The 25,015-nt window shown below is 53.6% G+C and overlaps 9 protein-coding genes across 9 annotated transcripts; 3 read left to right on the forward strand and 6 right to left on the reverse strand.

Annotated features, from left to right (window-relative positions):
• Positions 1–323: 323 nt before the first annotated feature.
• On the reverse strand, positions 324–1,238 carry N7474_001698 (metallophosphatase domain-containing protein; the record flags this gene model as incomplete). The annotated part of the gene is made up of 1 exon (XM_057193113.1): positions 324–1,238. One exon carries the CDS (start codon positions 1,236–1,238, stop codon positions 324–326), a length of 915 nt encoding a protein of 304 aa, XP_057058066.1.
• Positions 1,239–2,991: 1,753 nt separating this feature from the next.
• N7474_001699 (uncharacterized protein) lies at positions 2,992–4,611 on the forward strand (the record flags this gene model as incomplete). The annotated part of the gene is made up of 2 exons (XM_057193114.1): positions 2,992–3,198; positions 3,256–4,611. The coding sequence occupies 2 exons, from the start codon at positions 2,992–2,994 to the stop codon at positions 4,609–4,611; spliced, it is 1,563 nt and encodes a 520-aa protein (XP_057058067.1).
• Positions 4,612–5,022: 411 nt separating this feature from the next.
• N7474_001700 (uncharacterized protein) lies at positions 5,023–5,952 on the reverse strand (the record flags this gene model as incomplete). The annotated part of the gene is made up of 1 exon (XM_057193115.1): positions 5,023–5,952. The coding sequence occupies one exon, from the start codon at positions 5,950–5,952 to the stop codon at positions 5,023–5,025; it is 930 nt and encodes a 309-aa protein (XP_057058068.1).
• Positions 5,953–7,511: 1,559 nt separating this feature from the next.
• N7474_001701 (uncharacterized protein) lies at positions 7,512–9,353 on the reverse strand (the record flags this gene model as incomplete). Its single annotated transcript, XM_057193116.1, has 2 exons — positions 7,512–8,419; positions 8,477–9,353. The coding sequence occupies 2 exons, from the start codon at positions 9,351–9,353 to the stop codon at positions 7,512–7,514; spliced, it is 1,785 nt and encodes a 594-aa protein (XP_057058069.1).
• Positions 9,354–10,839: 1,486 nt separating this feature from the next.
• N7474_001702 (uncharacterized protein) lies at positions 10,840–13,005 on the forward strand (the record flags this gene model as incomplete). The annotated part of the gene is made up of 4 exons (XM_057193117.1): positions 10,840–11,423; positions 11,658–11,948; positions 12,008–12,249; positions 12,308–13,005. 4 exons carry the CDS (start codon positions 10,840–10,842, stop codon positions 13,003–13,005), a joined length of 1,815 nt encoding a protein of 604 aa, XP_057058070.1.
• Positions 13,006–14,465: 1,460 nt separating this feature from the next.
• On the reverse strand, positions 14,466–16,457 carry hexA (putative Woronin body protein HexA; the record flags this gene model as incomplete). Its single annotated transcript, XM_057193118.1, has 3 exons — positions 14,466–15,391; positions 15,675–15,959; positions 16,439–16,457. 3 exons carry the CDS (start codon positions 16,455–16,457, stop codon positions 14,466–14,468), a joined length of 1,230 nt encoding a protein of 409 aa, XP_057058071.1.
• Positions 16,458–17,479: 1,022 nt separating this feature from the next.
• On the reverse strand, positions 17,480–21,478 carry N7474_001704 (uncharacterized protein; the record flags this gene model as incomplete). The annotated part of the gene is made up of 4 exons (XM_057193119.1): positions 17,480–18,928; positions 18,988–20,875; positions 20,946–21,319; positions 21,365–21,478. The coding sequence occupies 4 exons, from the start codon at positions 21,476–21,478 to the stop codon at positions 17,480–17,482; spliced, it is 3,825 nt and encodes a 1,274-aa protein (XP_057058072.1).
• A 1,006-nt stretch (positions 21,479–22,484) lies between these two features.
• N7474_001705 (copper acquisition factor BIM1-like domain-containing protein) lies at positions 22,485–23,364 on the reverse strand (the record flags this gene model as incomplete). The annotated part of the gene is made up of 3 exons (XM_057193120.1): positions 22,485–22,694; positions 22,757–23,070; positions 23,148–23,364. 3 exons carry the CDS (start codon positions 23,362–23,364, stop codon positions 22,485–22,487), a joined length of 741 nt encoding a protein of 246 aa, XP_057058073.1.
• Positions 23,365–23,988: 624 nt separating this feature from the next.
• N7474_001706 (SRR1 family protein) lies at positions 23,989–24,822 on the forward strand (the record flags this gene model as incomplete). The annotated part of the gene is made up of 1 exon (XM_057193121.1): positions 23,989–24,822. One exon carries the CDS (start codon positions 23,989–23,991, stop codon positions 24,820–24,822), a length of 834 nt encoding a protein of 277 aa, XP_057058074.1.
• Between the last annotated feature and the right edge of the window lie 193 nt (positions 24,823–25,015).

A 25,015-nucleotide genomic window follows, 5' to 3' on the forward strand; every position in this document is an offset into this window, starting at 1 on the left:
CCTTTCGTCTGGCACCCAAGCCATGGTCGAACGCAGGAAGTCTGTGCAATCTCACCCCTTGTCTCGGAAAAAGTAACATCCATTCATCCTATACCAATAAAACACATACCCCTCGTGGCCGGTCACATGTGCATATCGGTGGCAGCCATAATAAAGCCAAGGTCAATATTGATCAAAATCCAAGGTTTCTGGCTAACTTGACCGGAACTTTCTTCAGTCTGAACTCGGCACAGGCGGCACATTACTAAGGACCGGTGAACTTAAGAGACAATAAAAGGGTTAATCAAATTGCCAATGGTCTATATCTATCACATTTTGCCATGTCACATAATAATTTTGATGGGCTGCCGCCGTTCCTCGTCACGGAAGCCACCAATCGTACACGCGTTCACAAGCAGACATCTCGCCTCGGTGGCAGGACGACAGAGAGCTCTTACAAACTCACGGAAAGTCCTTAAAATATTGCACAGCCCACCACCAGCAGCTACTGTCCCCTCGTACGCATCCTGTAGGGCGTCGAATTGCAGCCACTCCGTTCCTGCGCCTTCATGAACATGCCCAAACACATGCAATCGTGGCTGAGCAGACCAGAGTTTCCGTAGGAGATGGACGCAGCCGAGACCGAGTCTGTCGAGGTGTGCACGTGGCGGCCCGTGTGTGATAAGCACGTCAATACCATGCGGGACAGCGTCAGCCCAGACATCCTTCTCACGAGGATATTGGAATGCCGGTGTGCCATATCGGGCCGATTGGGGACTGCCATATATTCGTAGGCGTCGGCCATTGGCACAGACGGTAGTAGTCTCTGCGTTCTCCAAGTAGATGATGTCTCCCCAGTCCAGCATCTTCCGTTCGGCCGCTCCTTGTGGGTTGGTTCGAGCGTCGCACTCCGGATCTAGCAGTAGATCATGGTTGCCTGCCACTACGATTTTGGTCGGATGTGGTTGCGCTCGCAACCAATTTATTGCAGCTTGCAGCTCCTTGAATGTCCCCGACTGTGTCAGGTCGCCTGCATGGATGAGAATGTCGGCATGTGGGAGCTCTGGTTCATAGTTGTGCGTGTCGGAGATGCAGACTATTGACACCGGATCTGCTAGCGGCTGTGCTGGGATCGTCTGCTGCCAAGTATAGAGCTTACGAGCCAGGAACAAACATGGGTGGTCCTGAAATTGCTGCCAGACCCCTAGGCGAGGACGGCTGAAGAGCGCATCCAAGCCGCGATAGGAGAAGAGTGACATGGCTCAAAAAGGAACAATTCCTGTGCATTGATTGGGCCCGCCCTCTCCGTGCAAGTTTTGACGCTCGGAGTTTGGAAAGTCATGGGGTGATCAAGAATGTTTTTCCGCCCGGCGTTGATTGCCTAATGTGGCCCCACATTGAGATTGTGCTTCATCATGACGATCACTGTGGATCTCCGAATAGGACTCGTCACCATAGTACTTACACTGTAGGACAAACCATCTTGTTCTTCCCCTCTCTTTGTAGACCACCTCCACAGACACTGAAATGAAACCTGAATCATACACCATCTAGGAAGTATAGTTCCACCTCAAGAAAGTACCAGGAAATGAGAATTACCGTGACGAAATAGTCAATCCAAGTCATTCAATGAATTGTTGATCCCCCTGTACCTCAGCCATCCTTAAACTCTTGTCAAACTACATACTGTACTGCTCTCCAACTTCTCCGCATCTCTCTGCATTCCAGACGGTGGGTCGATCTCCCAACGCGAACTTGTGTCACATTGCGAGGATATCAAGGGTGGGATAATGAGTCCAGCCCTCGTGAATGCGGTATATTGCCAATTAACCGGGTCTTATTCTGCAAGAATCCGACATTCCGCCGATGTCGTACCCCTGCCGAACCGAGCTTGCTGAAGCCGTTCCGCCGACGGGAACTTGCATCATAGAAACATTCGACTTTGGGCCATTAGCCTGACCATGCAAGTCCATGCGGTAGAAGACATACAGTAGTCTGTATCCGCTGAAAGTTTTTGTAGCCAAAGCAATTTCTTTTTCCTTTCGTGTTCGTAGTGTGATGCCTAGAAGGCGTCATCTAGGGCTAGGCCATGTCACCTCATCCCTGCTTCGTACAAGGGGCAGGCAAAAGGGAATGTGATGAGTGAATGGCTGAACCTTTCATCTTTGTTAAATAAACTGTCACTTGATGCGAAGGTTTAAGTTCTTCCCAGTTCAAAGTTCACCACAATGCCGGCCCGTCCCGAAGTCCCGACAACAAGCTTAAAATGACGGGAACGTGACGCCGTCCTGTGTTCATACAAACCAGCCAAAGCTAGAAGGTCAATTCGAGAGTTTAATCTTGCTATATGTCGTCAGTCTTGTTTTTTTAGCGACGGGCACCTTGCATCAGAGTGTTTTGTTTACCCGTGGTCTTATGCAGGCCGCCTCTAGTTGCTAGTGGTATCAAGTAGGTGGCCTAGAACGTGTGTTTGCCATGGTTCAAGAAAGTGCTGCCTTTCGCCTCTTTGTTTTCTTTTCCTTCTACCTCGTGTCCTTCACACACCAGACGCGCTCCCCGTACCCCTTCTGCCTTCACGCACTCCTACCGGACCTACCTCCGTCTTTAACGTTTATCAGACCATATCAAGGTGAGATATTCGGCATTCCCTGCTGGAGCATCGTTCTTCTGACTGGGTATTAGATATCCGCCTCTTCTTCTTCTTCGCGACGTATCTTTTCTTCCATGCTGATAACTGGGACTTGATCTGATCATGATCATGTAAATGGCATCTTCTTCTCATATCAGTCCTTGCACTTGTTGAGGATCGATCAGATCTTCTACCCAACGCGCCGAGACCTAATCTGTCTGAAAAGTTAATGCAAGATGGAGCATAAACTACCGCATAGCCTGGTAACTATGTCCATGGCTCCACGGGAGGCTCAAAACGGAGAAATACAAATACTGGACCTCTTGGGGATCAAGAACCTCTGGAGAGGTATGCAAGATCGCTGTCGCTAAAAACAGTCAGTGATGCTGACTCCCTTCTGCGAAGCCTACAATGTCTCGCGCCAGACGACCAACACTGAGGGAGAGCTCCGGTTGGAGTGTCTCTTCTGGAGAATATGGGGCAGCCAGCGTCTCTCTAGCACAATCACTACCCAGACTTTGGATGGACTGGTACTGAGAATCATGACTCCCTCTTCGCATGAATTGCCCGCGACTCGTCATGGAAGCCAGGTATACATCTACACCACTGTCGACGTTTGGTCTGCCTTTTCTGATTCTTTGATATAGGCCGTGCATGTTGACAGTGACCCTCCGACCACTACTATCCTTCACCAGCACCCCAGCGTGCACACTCAATCCCAAACTGCCAACGGCACAAACAAGGCTGGGCTCCATTCAATCCTAAAGAAACCGCACACTGCACAGAGTGAGCCCCAGAAGACTACTCGTCTCCTCCTTGAGCAACCCGATGGAAATAGCATCACTCGTAACCCTTCTAACCCTCCCACCCCCAACATGGCTGAGCTGAATACCCAGGAGAACCACCCGGCTCGAACGGGACAGAAGAAGACATCCTTTGCCGCTGGCCGATCGAAGCGAGGCCTAAGGCGTCGACCAGCTTTCAACCGCCGGTCATCCTCGCAGTCATCCGTCTCCAAGTTTTCGTCTCCAATCCAATCAAGTTCCCACACCTACGAGGTATTTGGCTCCTATGATCAGGATGACTCTGTGCTGTCTCCTCATGTCACTGCGGGCTCAGATACAACCACCGCAACAAGCTGGATCGATCTCAAGTCTGTTGAAGCATCGCTGCCCGTGCCGCACCCAGGCACTGGCACCACCGGAACCATGACACCTCCTAGCCCTGACCTGGCGATCTCAGATAAAGTTCACCCAGCCAAGCGGCCGGACATCGCCCCGGCCGTGCTGGCCATATCAGACAAACAGGATCCTATCCTGCCGCAGGGAATAGAGACGGTTAGTGACGACCCCCAGCGAGAGCCGACCCAGGCCACAAAGCAGAAATCTGAACCCGAGATCCCCAGTTCCTTTGAGGACTTCTTTTCTTTCCCAGAGATTCCAGATTTCCCAGACACCCCATCTCCCCCGGACACTACCGATCAACAACCCACCACAGACTCCATCCCCTCATCGCCTAGCCTTACCCAACTCGAACTCGCAGAAGCAGACAACTCCACCGAGATGCTCATCGAGCTCTTCAAAATCATCAACGACCGTGACCCCCTCCCGGCAGGGAAGGATGCGCCCCACGTCCCAATTCGGCCATGGTTCACGGCACAGCGCCAGTGGCTCCCGGCGCCGCGGGAGCAGAAACTCTTTGAGTGGATGTTGCAGGACCATACCTCTGTTATTTATCCGCAGCCGAAGAATGACCGACTCTTGCCGAGGAACTACCGGGCTCAGTGGGTGGCTGCTTTAAATTCGTGGAAATTTCATATAGCGAGGTCCAGGAAGCCTGGTTTGTACAGTCATAAGAAGGGACTTGCTATCCTAGGGACTATCTACGAAGAAGATGAGGTGGATGAGGAGCAGTTTGGAAAGGACCTGTGTACGCCTGAGAAGGAAGGGGAGTGGTGTGATTTCGGGTCAGCGGATGGCACTCTTGTTCCTGAGGAGGCCTGATGTCGATGATGGATGACGGATGATGGATGATGGCATTCAAGCCCATGCATACTTGCACAATCATCCTTCGAGGTTGTCAATATTGATCGATCGATCATGTACACAGTCTAGATTTGAATCAAGGCAAATGTGAGATGCAACTAATTCCTGTATTGTGCGCAAGAATAGGTGTGAAACAAAGCACGAAGATGTCAGACAGCCAAAGGAGCCTAACAAAAAAGATCACGTCCAGCGAAAGGACAAAAGCCACCACCGTAACGCCATGAGCTGAAAGCAATCCCAAAAGTTCGAAAAGATCAAGTGAAACTGTAAACAGTAGATCGAACTCATCTTCACACCACATCCACACGTATTTATTGATGTCCGAAGATCACATCTTTTAAAAGAAAGAGGGAGAGAGATAGACAATTCTCAGGTAGAAGCCGCATCACCCTTCTCGGCCTGACCAGACTCATTCCAAGCCATCTTGGCCGCCCGACGAGCCTTCAGATACCGCAGCAGAATCCACGAGGCTGTGAGACACCAGAAGACCAGATTCAGCAGATCAACCCAGACAGCATGGCGCATGCGATCAATCTTAGCAGCATCACCCAGTCCCGAAGCAGTATCTCTCTTGATAGCAATACTCGAGAGAGTATTATTCGAATTCGAATTCGAACCCGAGACGGACGCAGTCGAGTTAGAGTTGGAAGCAGAAGGCAAAGTCGAGTTCGAACCCGAACCCGAAACCGTATGCTCTCCAGCCGGATAAACGCCAATATACATCTTCCCAAAGAGCCCGAAAAGGACCAACCACAGGATACAAAGCAGAAGCTCCCACGAGAATTGGGGCAGCAGCAAACCCGGCTTGGTGTTGGTCTTGATGCGGCGCAGACAGCACGGCAGCACGAAGTGCGCGACTGTCGTCATCGTCGCTAGGAAGGCTGTCACGACGGCAAACACCCACTCCGCGTTCCAGGTGTGTAGGGTTTTATGGTCATAGGACACGTCTTGGCCGTAGAGTCCGATGACGGTGAGTCCGAAGACAAACTGCAGGAAGCGCGTTGCTGACATGAACATTGAGACTAGCTTGGAGCCTTTGCTTGCTGGTGGTGCTGCCGCCGCTGGTGCTGGAGCTGGTGCTGGTGCCATTGGTGGCTGTGCCATGGGGTACTGGTATGTTCCGCCAGGAGCGACGCCTGGTGGGTAGCCGCCGGGATAGTAGTCTGGCATTGCGTACTGGTAGTTTGGGTAAGGAGCAGGCGGTTGCTGTGCCTGGGGCTGGGGCTGTTGGTTCTTGGAGCTGTGGTTTTTCGCTTGCGAGTAGCCCAGGCGCAGGAGTTTGAGGGCAACAAATGCCATGGACTTGATATGATGTTTTTTGGGGGGAGTTTGGGTTAGGAATTAACGCCCTGGAGAGTCGAGAAGCTCAGATGGCGCCGCTGATGCAGTTCTCGAGTATAGTATGCAAAGGAAAAGATTGCGCGCAGCGCAATGGACGTCCGTGATAAGTCTAGTTATATGTTTCTCAAAAGCATATAGCGAAAAGAGAGCGGTAATAAGAAGCAACTCAGGATGGCAGACCTGATGCCAAAGAAAGCGGTTGGAGAAAAGAGAAAGCCCTAAGTATAGAGGGAGCAGGTGCAGGGGTGGAGGAACCAGGAGACCAGCCTGGCAGGCCACGAAAGAACAAAGAAATAGATCCTGAGATCGAATGAGAGCCTTTTAACAACAAAAGGAAAGTAAAATAAAAATCAGAACGATGATAACGAACCGGCGTGCAAAGAAAAGGAAAGGCGATTGATTTGTGGATGAACTGCTGTCCCTGGTGTGGTGGCCAGGGAACGTTTTATATCCCATCCAGCCGAAACGATTCCACGGAAAGGAAACAAAGACATGTCAGTTATTTTTGGGATACGCCCATTCGCGGACAATGAAACTCATCGGCGCCGACCTTTCTTTCAGTGTCTCCACTGTGTCGGCATGGCGTCGGAGCCTGTGAGCCATCAGAATCCGATCGGGAGGAGGACAATGAAACACTCTTTTTGGGAAATGTTAAAATTAGAACAGAATGTCAACAGGAGTTTGAGATGAAACAAATGATGATGATGATGATGATGATGATGACACAGCTGTTATTATTATTGAGAGGGTGAGCGAGGGCGTGACGCGGAAGATAATAATACATACAATCAATAATAGTGGTTTCGGCGAGTGCTTCAGTTGGCGCGCGCCAAATGGTGCGGATCCGGGACGTTTCAGCGTAGCGGTTGAGTTCGTGCACCAGGTCCAATCAGTCAGATGGCCTAATAATAGAGTGGTTTTAGTATTATTACTGAGAAATCCGTTTGATCAATCAGCGCTCAGTTTATGGGTCGGTGAGAACTGTATAGCCCAAAGCCCTACCAACCCTAGAACAATTACAATACTAAGGGAATCAAAACAATCAAATTCAACATATGCACATCGCTCAGTGGTTACAAGTACACAACAGAGAAGCTCTGCATGGCTATCTCTGGGGTCATTTCCATCATTGCCAAAGAGCACACCTAACATGGGGGTTGTTCCAACGCCATCAGGACCCGCGCGAGGCCAACCAACCCGATGACTGTGCTCGAGTACGATATGCCTGAGAGGGGAGTTCCTGGATGCATGCAATAATAACCAAAAAAAAAAAAAAAAACTCGACAAACAAACCGGGTAAGCCAAGACAGCCGAAAGGAAGTGACAGTGGTAGGATCAATGATTGGGAGGGTTTGCGGTAAGAAACCGACAACCCGTTCCAAAGCCGAGCCAGAAAGGTGATTATTCACCATGTCCAACAAATCGCTGAGATCGCACCAAGGAAGACGCAGCAAACTCATCAATATCAAAGCATACTGATCAAACACCCGGCCCGGCAATCCTAACCACGGTTATTGTCAGGCAGGTCTGCTAGCTGCGGCATCTGTGATTCCCCCGGGATCCGTGGCCGTCATTGCTGGGTAGTTTTCAGTCGGAAGAGGCGGCTTCAGATCCGATGGCGGAGGAGGCATAGACGCCGGAGCAGGCATTAAATCGGCTTCATCTTCATAGTCCTCCTCCTCATCGGACGGGTGCCCTGGAGGCTCACCAGCCAACCCAGCCCGGTACCCCTCGCGGTAGGCCTCTTCCTCAACTTGGTGGACGGCGGCTTGCTTTGACGCGTTCTTAGTGGCCTTCTTGGTCTTACGGCCCTTCATCTTCGCTTTTTCCAAAAGTCTTTTCTTCTCAGCCAGACGCTTCCGCTCCTTACGGTCTTTGATCTCGTATTGCCGAATGAGCGCCTCAGGCCGGCGGCCAAAAATGCTCTCATACTCGCAAAACTCGCAAATCCAAATATCCTCCATGGCTGGCGGATGGTGGAGATTGGTGTACTGCTGTTGGATCTTGCGTTGCCGTGCGGCCAAGCTGTAAATGGCACCCGGTGACCGTTTCTTTTTGCGGCCCACCGGAGCGTGTTCTCCGCCTTGGCCAGGCGGGACCTGCGTACTGGGCGAACCATGTTGGTTCATCTGTGCAGCCATGCTCGGACTGGTTTGCGTGCCTTGGGTGGAGAATGCTCTCGCATTGTGGCTCGCTGCGGCAAGAGGAGAGGTAGGCGAGCGGTGCGGACCAGAGAACGAGTTCCGCTGCATCGCCATACCTTTAGAAGAGTCTGATTCGCAAGTGAAGGTGAATTGTGTTTTGGTGGGGGTGGTGTTCTCTTGGTCCAGCAGACTGACGTTGCTGGGCCCTCGAGGGGGGGATGAAAGCGTTGCGGCATTTGCAATTGCGGTAGAGATGATGCCCTGATCAGTCGGAGAATCATCTAACAACAAAAAGGGTCAGCTTGTTGGGAATACACCAAAACGTCGGCAAAGCATACCAGATGGCCCAGGCGAGGACATGAGCCCATCCCGCCGGCTCGGAACTCGAGTGTTCATCCACGCGTTCTGAGCGTTAGCTGACAATGGGCCCCTGCCACTCCCACTGCGAACGGTGTTCCGCCCCAGGCGGCCTCTTCCAGACCCCGAGATTCCACTACCCAAGGGGCTCGCAGGGTTACCGCTGCCATAGTACGTCCCAGTGGTCACACCATCATTGACAGCCGCGGCTGAGCTTGAATTCGGAGTTGCCAAGCCCATGCTGGCAAACTCCGGAGACAAGGCGGAGTGATGACCCCCCGAGTTCCCTGGTGTCGGAATCTTTCTCTTCTTTTTATTATTGGTATTTTCAAAAGCATCGTAACCATCCGGACCCGCCGGTGACTTCACCTGAGGACCATCGCCATTAGTGTTCGGGTGGATGCTGGATGGGGACGGTGAAGACCCTCGAAACCCAGCACTCCGGCGAACAACTACCGGCCCATCTTCATCTCCGCTGTCCAACTCTGCTGCCGCCTCGCAATCATGGTGCGGGTGGCTTTGGTGGCTTTCCGCACAGCCGTCAACGCTCTGGGTCTGCCGCTGCCGCGCATAGGCTTTGGAGTTGTCCAGCACTTCTTCGGTGTCCGGGGAGACGCCGTAAAAGATCTGCGACGCGGGGAGAGAGGGAGGGTACAGTATCGTATCGGCAGCGTCCGTGGACAGGCGAGAGCGCAAGGTTCGTTTGGGGAGCGGACGAATCAGACGATCGGGATAGAGGGGAGATGGTGTGTCAGGGGCCGAGTTGAGCGTCCCGTCTACACGAGTGCACACGAAGTCAGTAACCGAGTCACCAGCAAACACCATTGACACGTTCCAGGTCCGAGCCCGGAAGGCCATCTGGCGGATCCGAGACGGGTGACATACTCAACATAGCAGTCATCATGCAAGTTGTCAACTCTCGCCCTCAACCACAACCAACGGTGTGTTTCGACTGCCTTTTGCCTTGTTTCCCCCTCCACCGGCTTTTACTGTGAGCGGGCCAGTCGTTTCGGAGATATGTGGTGTCGGAGAGAGATGGCTGATCGGGAGACTGATATCCAATGTTAGCCGTGTGCGGTGACACTCCACGCGACAACTAGGGAGCAAGCACGGTGTGCGTTTCTTCTACACCGTGTCATCCACCGGCTCGGCATGCCCCCCAATGGGCCACGGGATTCGAGGAGGAATATGGGTCTACCCACAACGAGCGAGTGTTATTAATCAGCACTCTCCAACCGAAGGGGGAAAAAAGTGTGCGGGAAATCAGTGGTGTCGGTGATGGGCGAACAAGAACACGAACAGCCCCAGCCAAGGTGAGCTGGAGCAGCAAAGAGAATAAAACAAGCAACGGTGGGGAGCCGAGGGAGACACGACGAGGGGTTGAACAACGGAAGTGAAAGAGTTAAAGCGAGAGTCACGGGGGTGCCGGAACGCTAGCCTGTTTGGGAAAGGGCAGGGCAGAGAACTATACCGTAGCCAACGTTTACTTGCACATTCCGATCACTAGTACGATGTGGTGACTAGATACCTAGAGGTACTATATTGATACCTACGGTGGACAGTACGCTCCATTCGTTATGATTCCTCCCATCCAATGCCTCCCAACAATCGCCATCGAGCAGTCTCGGACCACGGTGCACACCAATAATAACTCGTTCACCCTAGGTAGGCTTTGCTGGCCGCCACGAGCGGAAAGACGGCAGGGATTGAGTCTGCCACACAAAAGGTGTAAAGATAAGTCGTTCGAGGACAACGCAGCAGTCACGCCATTCGTCAATCCCTGCTGGACTGACGAACGACGACTCGGTCTCGCTCCGGGATCACGCTGGCGGGGGTCGGGAGTCGAATTTCGAGGTAAGAGGGGAAAGAAATGAACTGGTGGGCAGGGCAGGAGGAAGAAAAGAAAGAAGAAAATAACAGTGCCGAGAGAAAGAGGGAGGGAGAGAGAGGAATGATGATGTTGGATGAGTAAAGCGCGTCGAGAGCGGGGAAGCAGGGGCCTTTCCAGTTGTTCCCGTTCCGGCGCTTTTCTCTCTCTCTTTCCTCTTCCTCTTTCCTCCTCTAGTGTCCCCCTCACCATACTCTCTCTCTCCCCCAAAAGACTATGTAGTTATCGGGCTCTACTGCGAGCCTGGTGACGCTTTGCTTCTGCTTCATTCAATTGTCTGACTCCTCCTTCCCTCGACCCTGGCGCACAGCTCGCAGAAAAACGCGCGAGAGCTTCCTCGCCCTCTCGCACCCACCATTCAGCCTTGACCCTCATCCTGCTCTCGGTCCTACACCCTCCACGATCTCCTACGAGCTACGAGGTCTCCCTCTCGAGTGTCTCCGGCTTTTCACCGCCATGACCCCTCGTCGCTCTTCCCGAGCTCGCCTTACCCAGCCTTCTCCTACCCTCCTCCAACAGGTCAACTCCTCCAGCTCCTCCCAATCCATGGCGAGGGAAAGAAGTACCCGGTCGAACCATAAAGGCCCTTCTCCGCAGGGATCGTCTGGTCAGCGGTCCCAGTCCATCGACGATGGCGAAAACGGCTCGAAAAATGACCTCCCACACACGCGGCAGCGCCAACGCGCCCGCGACGACGAAGACCCTGATCCACCCCGCGAACAAGACGAAGATGACCCCGATGAGGAGGAGGAGGAGGAAATCACCCGGTGTCTCTGCGGCTCGCAGGACTATCCGGGTTTGCCTCCCTCTCGTCGTGAGGCCGTCGGTCGCGGCGGCAAACCCGAGTCGGGACTCCCGCCCACCGACTCGTCAGACATCCTATCGGACGATGTTGGCAGCATGTTCATTCAGTGTGACTCGTGTAAAGTGTGGCAGCACGGTGGCTGTGTGGGTATTATGGACGAAGAGACGAGTCCCGATGAATATTTCTGTGAAGAGTGTCGCAAGGACTTGCATAAGATCCAAGGCGAACCGAACGGGTAAGTGATGATCAATTGCCGGTGGGATTTCTTTTTGTTTGAGTTTTTGGGCATCGGCGACTGCATTTTGACTGCGCTTGACTATGCGTTCTTGCGGTGGCCACCAGCCGAGCGGCTGAGACAGCCCAAGTTGGCTTGGGCACAACCACCAGTCTGCATATGCAGCTCCCCGGTGCCTTGTGCTTTTTTGCAGGAATGATCCCCCTCCAGAACAGTCATGCTGATGATCTCCAGACAACGCTCTTCAACCTACCTCCCCGTCGCACCGATCGCCCACTCCCCGGCCCCATCCTCTCCAGCCTCCTCCCGAGATACGTCACGGCGCTCCAAGGACCCCAAGTTGCGGCTTAGTGAAGGCGCTATGTCAAGTACGAAGCGGCGCTCCACTATGAACAGCCGCGACGCCGCCTACGATGAAGAGGAACTCATCCGACGGGCAATTGAGGAGAGCAAGGAAGACAATAAAACCTCTGAAGATGAAACCACGATTCGGCGGGGGAAACGCAGTCGAAGTGATAGCGAAGCGTATGTGTCTTGCATTTACGGCCATGTGAAAACGGCAGCTGACATGCCTCGTGATGTAGCAACAGGGAAGGGACCAAGCGCCAACGGACAGCTTCACCAAGCCCCGATCCCGCAGCGAAACAGAATACCGCTACCTCTCAGCCTCCCTCGGACGACGAGTCTAAAGCCAAATCCACAGCGAATGGTACCCGAAGACAAAGAGCTGCGTCTCGAGGCCAGAAGGAAATGGCGAAAGAGCTAGAGGAAGTAGAGACAGAAGCTCAACGTCGCAAGGAAAGATCAAGTCGACGGAGAGGCGAAGGTAAGTGATCAATACCAACCACCCTGAGTGACTCGAAACTGACATGATGAACTCACAGAATCCGAAAATGGAAGTGTATCCCCGGTCAAGGCCGCTCCAATTGAGCCTGAACCATCACAAGCGAGCCCTATTACCCCTACACCTCAAGAACCAGTCCCATCTCGCCAATCCACGCGCAAGTCAGGCCGTCCTGGTGCGCGTCGTGGCGGCCGCGTCGGCCGCAACCAATACACCAAGGATCGGGATGTCAACGGCACTGGCACGGAGTCGGCTAACTCACCGCGCCGCGGCCAGTCGCACGATGTGGGAGCGGACTCGCCTCGGGTGGGAACCGCCGGTCCCAACGGCACACAGATGAACGGCGGGGAATCAGGGCGGCCAAGCAAGCCGCGGCACATGCATCCACAGCGGACAACGATGAATGAGATGAAGCGACGCGTCGCAGCCATCCTAGAGTTCATATCGCGCATGCAGGTCGAGATGGCTGTCGCCGGGGAGAACTCCTCCACCCCTACCGGCAACGGAGACCAGGCGAATGGCTTGCTGCTGAAGAGCATGGTCGATCAGATCGAGAGCGCCATGCCGATAGCAATCAGCGAGGGCGGCGAGTCCGGGCCTGCGACTACAGACGGCGACGGCGACACTTTGGCTCGCGAGAAAGACTTCAAAGAGCTAAGCAGCGTGGAGATGATGGACGTGCTGACCCGCCATTTGCTCAAATGGCAGCAAGAATACGGCAAGTTTGGCGAGCGGTAGTCCCAAATAATCAAGTCTGTGACTTGACTCTGGGCAAAGGCTAGCTGCCTCATGATACCTTTGCTTGCTCGACCAATATGATCAAAACCGATATGGTCAATAATGAATAATCTGTCTCTCTCCCTCTCGACTCTTTGCTTATCCATCCCACACTACACTTTCTATGACTCTCACCTCACCTCACGTCGTCCTCTCACCCTTCTTCTGCTGCATCCGCCGCTGTATATTAGGTTACCCGCTCTGGTCGGAGTTCTGAGGTCTTTTTGGTTTTTTGCTTTCTGTCGATCCGGCGTTGCGATTTACCCATCCATTCGACAGAGGACCCCGGCTCTTGTTCTTGTTCATTTTCATGTCATGTTCATGTTCCTTTTGGCTGTTGTCACTCTAGGATTGGATATGTTGGGTCTTTTTACTTTCTTTTTTGTCTTTTGTCTTCTGGGCCTATTCCTGCTCCTACTCTTGAGCTTTCCTGTTCTCTCCTGCCCATGATCAAGGACTGAGTATCTATCCATCTGGCTTGTGCGTTCAAATGCGTGAATCGGTTACACTTTCTCGGTGCGGTATGGTATATATAGGTTTCTTCTGCTTCTTCACGGTTATCACTATTGATTGCTGAGTGCTGGTGTTGATTATCCATTATCTCTATCTCTGGCCGGTTTCTTGGACTTATTTTGTTGGTGCTTATGTTCGGAGCTTGGGGATAATCTTTTGTTGATTGTTTTGGTTTGGTTTATATATGGCTTTGTTTTCTTTCCTAAGTATGGTTTCAGTCTAGTGTAGTGCGTGCGGTTAATGACATATACTCTTGTCTGGGGCTGTCGATAAAGTAGTTTGAGTGATGATTGATGCATTGTGTTGTGTTGCTCTAAAAACGCTGTCTGAGGTGAAGGGAATAGAAATATATATTGGCAAAGTCATTTTACTTTTACATCAAAATAAAGCAAAGTCTCATGCAAAATTGATCTGAAATACAATACAGAAATAGATGCCTGTCTTGATCAATTGAGATAACTCAACAGTGTGAGGAGGTTGCCAGCTAGATCGAATACTCCAAGCTGGGTACCAGAGGAAACAAGGCCTCATTCACCTCACCCAGTCAGCCACACACACCTCCTACACCCAAACTATCAGAGTACGCGTAAATAATCAATCTCTACAGAATACACACTCATGAAAAACATCTCTCAAGCTACACCATCATAAATTAAAGCAAACGTTATAGATAGAAAAACCCCCTAATTTGCATTATGGTCACTTAGATACAGGGTTGTCATTCAGTACACACACAAGGAATCCACATATTTTCCCCCTTTAGTTTAAAAACAAGACCCGTCCATCCATCATCCAGGGAAAAATCGTAACAGATACGTACAAAAGAAATAAGAAAAAGAAAATACACAAGCTCCAAAGCCAAAGCAATCAAGTCATGTCATGTCCAACAAGCCCCCCAAAAAGACAATTTACAGGCGGGAGCCGTGGATAACCTTGAAGTCGACGACGAGCTCGCGGCCACCGTCATTGATGACCAGGGCGCGGACAGAGCCCCGGCCATCAGCGAAGGCGTCGCGGATGCGCTTGAAGAGCGAGCCCTGAGGGATAACGGGGAGACCCTGCTTGACATCGCCGGTCTCGGTCATAGCGACGAGACGGCCATCCTCACGGAGGTCCAGGATGCGGTAGGTCTTGTAGACGGGGCCGAGCATGGTCTGGACAACCACCGAGGGAGAGGGGTTGGAGACGAAGCTCGACTCCTCCTGCAGCTGGCGAGTGAAGAGGTCAACGCCCAGGTAGCGGTGCTGGCCCGTCTGGGGGGAGACGGAGATGCGAATGACCTGGCAGGGACGGCCCTGGAGGATCAGGATGTCGCCAATGCGGATGAAGTGGCAGGGAATAGGGACGGTCTCGCCGATGGAGCCGCGGTTACGGGGCTCGACGATGCGCACGTCTTCGCGGATGGACTCGCTGAAGCGCGCTGGGCCGGCCTGCTCGTTTACCACAACCTCCTCGCGGTCGTGGTGGTGGAACGGGTGCATGATCCGGTCGGCGGCACGCTCGACGCCGCGGCGGAAGGAGTGGTAGTGGCCCTCGTCGTCGTAGTAACCCATCTTGTTGGATGCTGGGGCGGCGGAGTCGCGGGTGGTTTCGGAGACGCGGATGTCCGTGGAGACGGGCTGCTGCTGGCCGTAGGTCCGGTCGTACGAGACGTCGACGGACTGTTGCTGCTGGTTGCCGTAGGACTCTACGGGCTGGTAGCGACGGTCGTAGGAGACGTCGAGGTCGTAGGTGGGAGAGGTCCGGCGGCGGTAGTCTCTCTCAGTGAGGTCGAGTTGGGTCTCGACGGTCTGATCGTAGACGGGGGGCGGTCCTCGTAGCGGGTGGTGGACTGCTGGTAGTTGTTGGGGTAGCTGGAAGAAAGGATTAGTTTTTTTGTTTTGAGTCTTCCCAAGGTGGATATATAAACAAAAACACCCGTCACCGCTGATTGGGGCCAAAGTGGAGCCTGTCTGGCACTAATTCGGCCCAGGACTAAATCCGTAACGACTCTAGACCCAGATGGGCCGACCAAGACCAAATAGCGCCAACTTGCGAGAGACGACTCCACTGCGCCCAGTGGGGACGGAGGGGAAACAAAACAATCATAAACAAAAACAAACGAACTTACCGCTCACGGGTGAGGTCAACCTCAGCGGAGTAGTTTCGGGGCGAACGGCGGTCGTCTTGTTGCACACGCAGATCAACCTCTTCTTTTCCGTAGAAACGAGGGTTGGGGAGCTGAGCCGAAGAGCCTCGAGTATCTTCCCGTTCGACGCGCGAAGTGGCTTCGAGATTGACTTCTCCCTCTACTCTCGTTTGAGTAGTTTCAGAGACAGCGTCACTCCGGTACGACGACGGGAAGACACTGAAGGGAATGGGGACACGGGCGTCAAAGTCCAGATTGACTGACTTGACGGCGTCTTTTCTCGAAAGCCTTTCGAACTGTTAAATAACAACTCGAAAGACTAGACAAGAAAAGACTTGTTTTCTGGAGGAAGAAGAAGTCTTTCTCGAAAGAGATAACGTGGGTTAAGGGATGAAAGAGTAGGTTTAAGCTTGGGGAAGAATAGAGGAAGAAGAGGAAGGAATGGAAGAGGGCGAGGAGCAACGAGCGTGTATTTATGGCTGGTTGTTTGTTTACTGCCCTAAGCCGGATCGGGGGGCCCAGCAGTACCTCGGCCAGCACTGTCACCAGCACTCTCTAGCTTGGCCATCTGTCTCTATTCCGGACTTCGTTTCGCCGCCAATTATTTCCAGAAGTATGTACCCAAATCTACAACTCCTCGCTACATTCCTCCCATCTGCATCTCTTACCCGCCCCCGGAGTGGTTGGGGAATGCTCCCTTCAACACGCTTCACATGGTTGACAGGGGAGGCTGGCCCAGCGTGGGAAACCCACCCGTCACCATGGCAACCATCGGCCCCGGGTTGAATCGGATCTGGTTGGTGCGGCCCACATGTGTTTGTTTGATGGATTAGTTATTATTTTTGGGGCAGGGCACATCATGATTGACACTCCAGAAATGCCCCTGACTGGAATAAATCAAGAATCGGAGCAATTGAGGCGTAAGAGTTGACTACCACCTGAGACACAGCCTGCAAGTTGAGCTGCCAACCACGCAGTCCAGCCTTTCCTTTCCAGCTCATCCTGCAGCGAGCGGGCTTGGGCCAGATCCTCCAGCCTTTCTTTCTCCGCTAGTTCCGCCACTCGGCAACCGTGTTCGCTGGACGTGTGGCTGGTTGCCAGGGCACTCGCAACTCGACTCCACTCCTGGCGCCATGATCGCCGCGCTCGAGAGGGGGGTTTGACTGGACTTGTGATCCTAGCACAGCACGGGGCTGGCTGGCCACCTAAGCTATGCCTGATCTCCATGCAGAATTCGTACTTAATTTCATAGTAGGGGCAGGGGGTTGATTCGCACAGCAATTGATCCATGGTGGAATTATTATTACCATATCTATGAGATAAAACACAATACTCTAAAAGGCGAAGCCATCAGGTATGTCTAAACGAGGGACAAATAGTACAGAAAAGGTGTGTGAGTGAAACCGAACCAAATCCAAAAAAATAACAAACCAGAGGGTATCAAGGGAAGTATACACACACACCACCACCATGTGGGAACGAGTGACTGAATCTCACAACGAAAGCAGGAAGAATGGCTGCCAAGTCCAGAAAAAAAGACAAGAAAGAAAAGATGTGAAGAGGCGTATACATCGGTCATTAGGATTAGATCCGGGAGGATATCAAAGTAGGTAGTAGTTTTGGGACGACCACATCGGCCAGTCACGGGTCTCGTTTGTCAACCCAGGAACACAAAACATGAACAGAGAAAGGAAGTGGGAAAATTAAAGCGCGGGTACGTGGTCGAACCAATCTTTGTGCAAGTGAAGAAAAAGCGTAAAAAAAGGGCTCGACACTGCAAGTACCCAACAATAATTAAGCCTTGAGGCGGAGAGCCTTTCGAAGTAGCGGGAAGCGTTTCTTTCGCCCAGAGCCGGAGATCACCACGTCTCGCGCAGAAGGTCCATGATCTTCTTCCGTGGCAGCGACAGAACTGCCGTCGTTCGTATTTGCGACGGGGCTGGACACCCGCGGCGAAGTGGGCTCTTTGGCTGAGCTATCGGGTGCGTTGTTGACCATCACAGTTCCGTTATGCCCGCCGTTTTGTGTAGACGGCGCAGGCCGCGAGGGTTGTTGGGGAGACGAGGGAGTGCTATTGCTCGGCTGCTCTTCGGTATTAGACAGCAGCGGCCAAGAGACACCCGCTCGCTTTGACCCTCTCTTCAGCAGCTTAGGCGACGAGGTCGGTTGGTCATGGTTGGAGCTGACCGTGGTTACCGTGTGTCCACGAGATCCATTCACAGCGGTCTCCTGGCGCAGCTGCTCGCGTTCCAGACGCGACCGTTCCAGCGGCGTATCTCGCCGAGAGGGGCTCTCGACGTCTGCTTTGCGGATTCGATGATCTGGATTCTTAGACTTCTTAAGACCGAGCCGAATCAAAAGACCCGGTTTGCGCCCGCCAGGCGGCTGCATAAGGAACTCTTCCAGTTCCCTTTGCGTCATGCCCCGCTGGCGAGCCACGGCTGCCAGTCCAGACATACTTCCAGGTGCGTTCTGACCGCGAGACCCTGGCGGAGTGGGCTTTGATCGCGGTGCAGCCTTGGATAGTCGTTGCGCTTGGCGGCGATCTTCTTCCGAGCTGTCCTCCAGCTCGGTCGAATCCCCATCACGCTCATCCTTCCGGCGCGGAATACCACGAACAGGCCGCAGAGTATTATTGGACTCGTCTTCATCGCTTGAATTCGCAAAGCGACTGCGGAAAAATTGGGGGCGAGTGTCGCTGTCCTCATCATCGGACTCGACGAATCGCGATGCCTTCGATTTGGGAGACTTCTTGGTGACCGTCGCTCTTGGGCTCTTATTATTGGTCGAGAAGAACGAGAATCGTTGCTCGCCTCCAGAGCTCGGGCTCCGCAGAGTCTTCCGCATTGTAGCTGTTGCCGAGCCAGAAGAGGTTGGTCGGTATTCCGTGGGCGAGTCCGGCTGCCCTGATGGCGACCGTCGCTGAGCACGTCCCCCGCCAGATCTCAATGTTGTTCGCATAGTATGCGAGGCGTCTCGTCGGGAAGGAGGGCTGGCCCGAACAAAGCTACTAGAAGAATCGCTGCCATTCGACCTGGCTCTGCGAAGGGAAGGAGGAAAACCGGGTTGAAAAGCTGGACCAAGAGAGATTGGCCGCGGTTTGCTTTTAGTGGATCCTGAAGAACCGGCATTGCTTGACCATCGAGGGTTTTGAACAGAGGTATCCGCAGACAGGGGTCTCTTCTGTCTTTTCGACTCCGACTGAACGGAACCGTTCTGCACGGCTGGGGTTCGAGCTTGCGACTTCGGTTGAAACAGCGGAGATTCAGGCTGGGGGGTATTGCCCAAATTTGTCTGCTGACCGAGGCTTGCGTAGGCGTCGCGGCGCGAGCGTCTTCGGCTGCCTCTTCCGGAATGTCACCAGACTCGCCGTCCACAGGTGTTGTTCGGCTGATAGGCTTCGGAGTAGTATCGCGACTATCCAATGGTGCTGGAGACCTGGGGATCGGCCGGCTATCAACAATAGCATTAATAGACCCAAATCCATCTCCATCGAAGTCTTCGGCTGCGTCGCTGTAGATGCTATCTCCAGACTCTCCTTCAGTGTCCTCCACGTCATCCAGCTTTGGAACAGCGCTCACCACCGCCGGGGTCGTTGAAACTGCTGCGTTTTTCAGGCTCTTGTCTGAACCCGACGGTGGGAATCCGCCCGGAATAATGTATCCTTCCATGCTCGACCGGTCCATGCTGGGTCTCGGCTCCTCCACCTGGGGTGTGGCAGGTTGGACTGCGATAGATGGTACTGACGTTTCCGATTCTACACCGGAAAATGGCTGTTGCTCAGTTATTCCCGCGATGGCTACTCCAGCCGGTTTCTCGTCTGGGTTGACCGTTGCTTGAGGAGCAGGAGGAGCTTCATCGACAGACATTTGCTGGAGGATGTTAGTCCCATGTAGTTGGTGAGCTTCCTTATGTTGAGGTCTGTGAAGTACACCTGCGAGAGCGTGATCGTTTGAGAAAGAGACGCCCGGGCCTTCCATACCCTCCGACGAGTCACTTGATTCATTGTCGCTGAATTCCGGTATTGACGATTCCTGGAGGCCGGCGTCCCGATTGCCTCGTACGCTGCCGAACGAGGGCAATGCTGGCCGGGGTTTCATCACCTCGTCGAAGTCATTTCTAGAATCATGTTCCAATGGTGACGAAGGCTTCTTTTTGCCAATCCCAAACCAACTCATGCGAGACTTGGATTTACCCGTGGGCGAGTCAGGAGTAAGCTCCTCTGGCGAGGTAGGAGGGCTGGCTGCGATGCCGACGATCTCCGCCTCGTCATCAAAGCTTACTTTGACGGACCGCTTCTTCGCACCAACGCGGGACCCTTCGTCAGAAGCCACTGAAGTGCCATCTGATATGTCATTGGCAAGGATCCCAGCCTTTCGATCTGGGGACAAAGAGTTGCCGCGATGTTTCAGGGCCGATTTGCCAGGAGAAATGGATCTCGGCGGCGGCTCATGGACCTGTTCCCCAGCCGCATTGACCGAAAGCCACTTGGAAAAGCGGGCTGATCGGCCTGGGCTGCTCGACTCGCGCAAATGCTGTTGCTGACTAGCTTCCTGTTCAGACAAGGGAGAAGCTTGATTCGGTATCACTGCCTCAACGTGATCAATGGTCGGAGAGGCACTCATCAATCGATTGCCACGCCCTTGGGTATTATGAACATCGGTATCGGCAATCTCGGCAGGCCTGTTGTCTTCAGGAACGGCGGTCGGCCATTGGGCATGGAGGGCCCGAGAGGAAGGATGGTCAGCCTCCGGGCTGCTGATACTGACTGGTAGCTCATCTTCACTATAGTCCCCCTTTGAGCTGGAGGTCACTGGATTATCTTCCACCCGCTCCTGGCGTGTGTGTCCTGTGTCCGCATTTGAACTGCTTTTTGGAGCAATGACTGCCTGAGCCGCCGCAACCGCAGTGCCAACTGGAGGACCGCCTGCGGATTTGTGTGCCAAATGGCTCCCCTCCGGTGCGTGCGTCCTCGGCTTCGTCTTGACAGGCTGTTCAGAAGCCCGAGTGACCGACTGCTGGATACCCGAGACCTCCGTCGATGGCAACTCATGAATCGCCTCTTTCAAAGTCATAGATCGGTTCTGGGGCGGCCCAGTCGGGGAGTTTGGACGCGCACCCATCGGATAGGAAAAATTCACCGAATTCCGACTCGAAGAACGCTCCAGCTCCGGCACCGAACCCAAACTACTAAATCGCTTGTGGTTGTATGAGTGAGCTGCAGCTGCAGCGGCCCGCATATCCCGATCTCCGTCCGCACTCATCCCTCGCGTCTTCTTCGTGCGGGGCGAACCCGGAGATCCCAGGGTCGATCGTGTCGCTGGCTCCATGCTCACACAACGACGATTGGCGGGCTGTCGCGATGAATACTGTTTTGGTAGTGACGGTAATGGAGGCACGTCCACGGGCTCGGGGTGATTCGAAGGCCTGGTCACTGGGCCATGGGGCGAGGACTCGCGGAAACTCCGCGTGCTCATGGAGCTCTGGCTGCTTGATCGGCGTAGAGGTCCACTCATGCTTGCTGAACGACGTACACTGGCCGGGCCAGTTTGCGGCGGCGACTGCGTCGAGGACCGCCGCTGCACCATTCGCTTTGTCTGGACATTTTCGACGGGCGTTGGGGTCGGCGTGAGACTACGTAGAGCAGTTGCGGCAGCCGCGGAGGACAGGCTGTTGGACGACGGTTGGGATCTTAGAAAGGCTTGGCTGGCGGCGCTCTGCGCTGACTGCGATGCGGACGTGGAGAGAGGCTAGATCAGGGGAGAGGTTAGTTTCATGCACCAGCATCGTCATTGATTCGGGGTCGGACTCGAGTGGAAAGGGGGCAGGAAAAATGACGGGGAGTCGGATCGAAGAATGTGACATACCTGGTGGTGATGAGAGGAGCTTCTTTTTCGGCGCCCGAACATGATTGCTGCTGGCAGGCGACGAGCGAGGGTGGAGGGCCAGCCGGACACTGCAGGGTGCAGCGCCGGGGTCGAAGCGGGTCGGTCGGGATGGAATTGCTGGTCACGATTGTCCCCGCGGGTGTGTGGAAGCAGAGGAAGAGGGAAAGCGGAAGAAGGCGATCGAGAATAATGCGACTCGAGCCGGATGCGAAAAGTAAAACGAGAGAAGAGGTGGGGGAAAGGGAGGGACGAAAAGAGGGAATTGGGAGGACCAAGAGTGAAAAAGGCGAAGTTGGTTGTGAACTTAGAGTGAGTGGGCTTGCGTCATGACTTAATTACCCACCGAGCATCGGTACCTTCCTTGCTGACTTTCAGGCCAGGGACTAACTACAACGGGCCCACGGTTCTATACTTCCAGTATAACCCTATTACACATGCCCTCACTCACTACTATGGACTCTCCCCCCGACATCATCAGTCGCTCCATCCCAAACTACAGCCTTGAACTTCACATCCTAGACGCAATTCCCCCCAAACCCGCGACCGACCACTCATGCTACTAAGTCGCGAATCACAACACGTAGCTAAACACGCGGTCGAGTCTCACTTGATGGATATCATTAAGGCTTACTAGGCAGCAGATAGGAATCAATGTGTAAAGGACTATCAATCCCTCGAATGTATTTGTCCAGATACGGCACCGGAGAAATGAAAAACCCCACGCCCACGAACGCCAGAAAGATCTCAGATATGTTTCATGCCGGGTCAGGATGGGATTGCATTTTGAGAGAAGAAACACAGCGCATATCAAAGAAAAAGGGTATGAAGCAAGGAAACCAAGAAGCAGAAAACACAAAAGCAGAGCGCACACAAATGCAACTATTACACACACAACAACAATTAATAACTATCTACGCCAACGCGCCGAAGCCGATAGCCAGCAGCAACGGCAGCAGCGCCACGGCCGAGCGCGTCGGGAGTTGCAGCATGTTAGCCCCCGACCCGATCCCGCTCGTCGTGTACATGTACTGGAAGGTGAGGTCGCTCGAGTTGAAGCAGTTGTGGCGGTTCACTTCTTGGATTTCGGGGTCGTTGACTGCTGCGAATTCGATGTCGACGCACTAGGATCATCAATTAGCATATTATTTTTGGACAAGACAGCGCAAAATAAAAAGAGACGTACGTTGTAAAGAGCAGCGCCATGCTTCGCCGTCTCGACTACTTGGATTGTAGCGAGATCGCCCGGAACCACGCTGATGTTGGCGGGCAGAGGAACCTGCGGCAGACAGAAGGTGCCCGGGTACGGGTTATTCGAAGGGCCGGTGATCTGGAAGGGCGGGACGACCGGGTGGCTCATGTTCAGCGGGATGGCGCCGAGGCCGATATTCACGTAGATGAGTGCGGTCTGATGGCCCTGGAACCAGCCCGGCTGGACCGCGATGGCACCGCCCTGAACGGGCCATTTGGTGCGATTTGTCGATGTCGGCATGCCGCCGCCTATTTTCGAGAGTGGTTAGTTGAGGATTCAAGATTTCCCTCAAAGGCAAGCAACGAAAAAAAGGAGATCCCCTTACAAGGATAGATCCATTCCATGCCGTAGGGATACATGTATGTGCCATTTTTGGGGTCGTAGGCCACGCCCAGTCCGTTGGTTGCTTGGACAGTGCCGTTCGAGTGGAGGTTGTTCCCTCTGTAGCCCGGGTAGGTGATGATGGTGTGGGCATCCGCGAGACCGAGACACAGTAGCAGCAGTACGAGGGACCACTGCGCTATCGAGTGTTGCAAGCCCATGGCGAGAGAGTGTGTGCGTGTGTGGATGTATACAAAACGAAGGAATTAAAGAAGCTTGGAAAACCCGGATCATCGGGGAAGCGTCTTTTTTGAGGGGCACCGCTTTCCATGTCTTCTTGCCTGTGCTGGTGTGACCGACTGTGCAGCTGGACGAGTGGTCGATCACGGCCGGCTGCAAGTGCCATCACTCGTCGCACTTGACTGAGCATGCTGATTTGCGGACGCCCAAGCGCCCGGGCTGGCGCTAGACCGGGTCTTGCCTGGTGCCGGTGGAGAGTGTTCTGCATCGGGCGCTTAGCTGTGACGGGATCGCATTAGTCGAAGCTGTTACTGTAGGTGTCAGCTAGGTAAATAGTAGTTAGTGAGAGTATATGAACGCTTTATTCGGTCAGCCATGGTCAAGGTATAGCAGAAGTAGAAAAGTAATCAGCAGTTCTGGTGAGGAATTAGGGCTCGGAAGAGGAATTGTATGCGAGTGATGTAAGCACCGCCAAGAACCTCGAATTATTCCCCGCGAAAAAAAAAACCCCATTCATCCCATCGTCTATATCGTCATCTACACCTTGACTATATCAATACTCACCCATAATGCCGATATACCACACTATATAATACCCCTACACGATGCCCCACACTTCGCGCACCCGGCGCACAACTCCCCAAAAGCGGATCCAAGTGACCGACAACGACGGCTGGACCCATGTCACCAGCAGCAGCAACGTGCGGCGCGTAATGCGCACAACTACGCACCGCACTAATACACCCTTGGACAACAATAACAAGGAGGAGGTGAAGGAGGAGGAGCTCGTGCTGGCACCCGCCGAAGCACCCAGCCGGCTAACCCTTGCGCAGCTGCAGACGCAGCTCGAGGGCCACAGCGAGAAGTGGGCGGACTCGCGCTCGTGGGCGTGGGTGAGGGAGGTGCTGCTCCAAAGCTTAGCAGTGACAGAGTCTGTCAGTAGTCCGGCTGCTGCTCCTCCGGTCGAGGCAATCGTGTGCATCGGGCTCGGCAGCCCGAGCGGCTTCCTGCGCGGCGGCTGGGTTGACCGCCGCACGGTGTGTCTCTATCAGCTCGCTGCGCTGGTAGCGATCAAGGTTTTAGTGAGGCGCCAACAGGATCGTCCGGTCCCAGTATATGCACAAGATCCCGTGTTCAACACGCTCGACCGCGAGCTTCTCGAGTCCCTCGGTATCACAGTCGTCGAGCACCCGGCCGCATTCGATCTCGTTACCCAACACTCGGTGGTCTTCTGTCCCGGCGCAGAGTCCAAGCATCTCCTGCAGATCTTCTCGTCTCAGCCGCGGATCCTCTTCTGTAATCAGATCGACACAATCGACCCACAGTTCAGGTCCTTGTTGGAACACACACGGCCGCAGTTAATGCCGGATTTCCCTCCGTGTGAAGAAGCATTTTGGCGGTTGGCGTTATACGTGATGCATGGTGATTCATCCGATTGAGCATTTCTCGGCTGAACCACCTTGAACTTGGATTGATATATTCATATGGCGGTGTTATGGTGCTTTGGAGCTCCTTTGGGATAGATGGATAGATATTGGCTTACAACTGGCTTACAGCATTTGCATATAATGAAGATACACCCATGAGATTCAAAGCAGCCCATTTTGGCAGAACATATTCACATTAAACATG

The sequence above is a fragment of the Penicillium riverlandense genome, assembly GCF_028828495.1.
Source record: "Penicillium riverlandense strain IBT 135883 chromosome Unknown utg000001l_segment0_segment0, whole genome shotgun sequence".
NCBI classification, from domain to species: domain Eukaryota; kingdom Fungi; phylum Ascomycota; class Eurotiomycetes; order Eurotiales; family Aspergillaceae; genus Penicillium; species Penicillium riverlandense.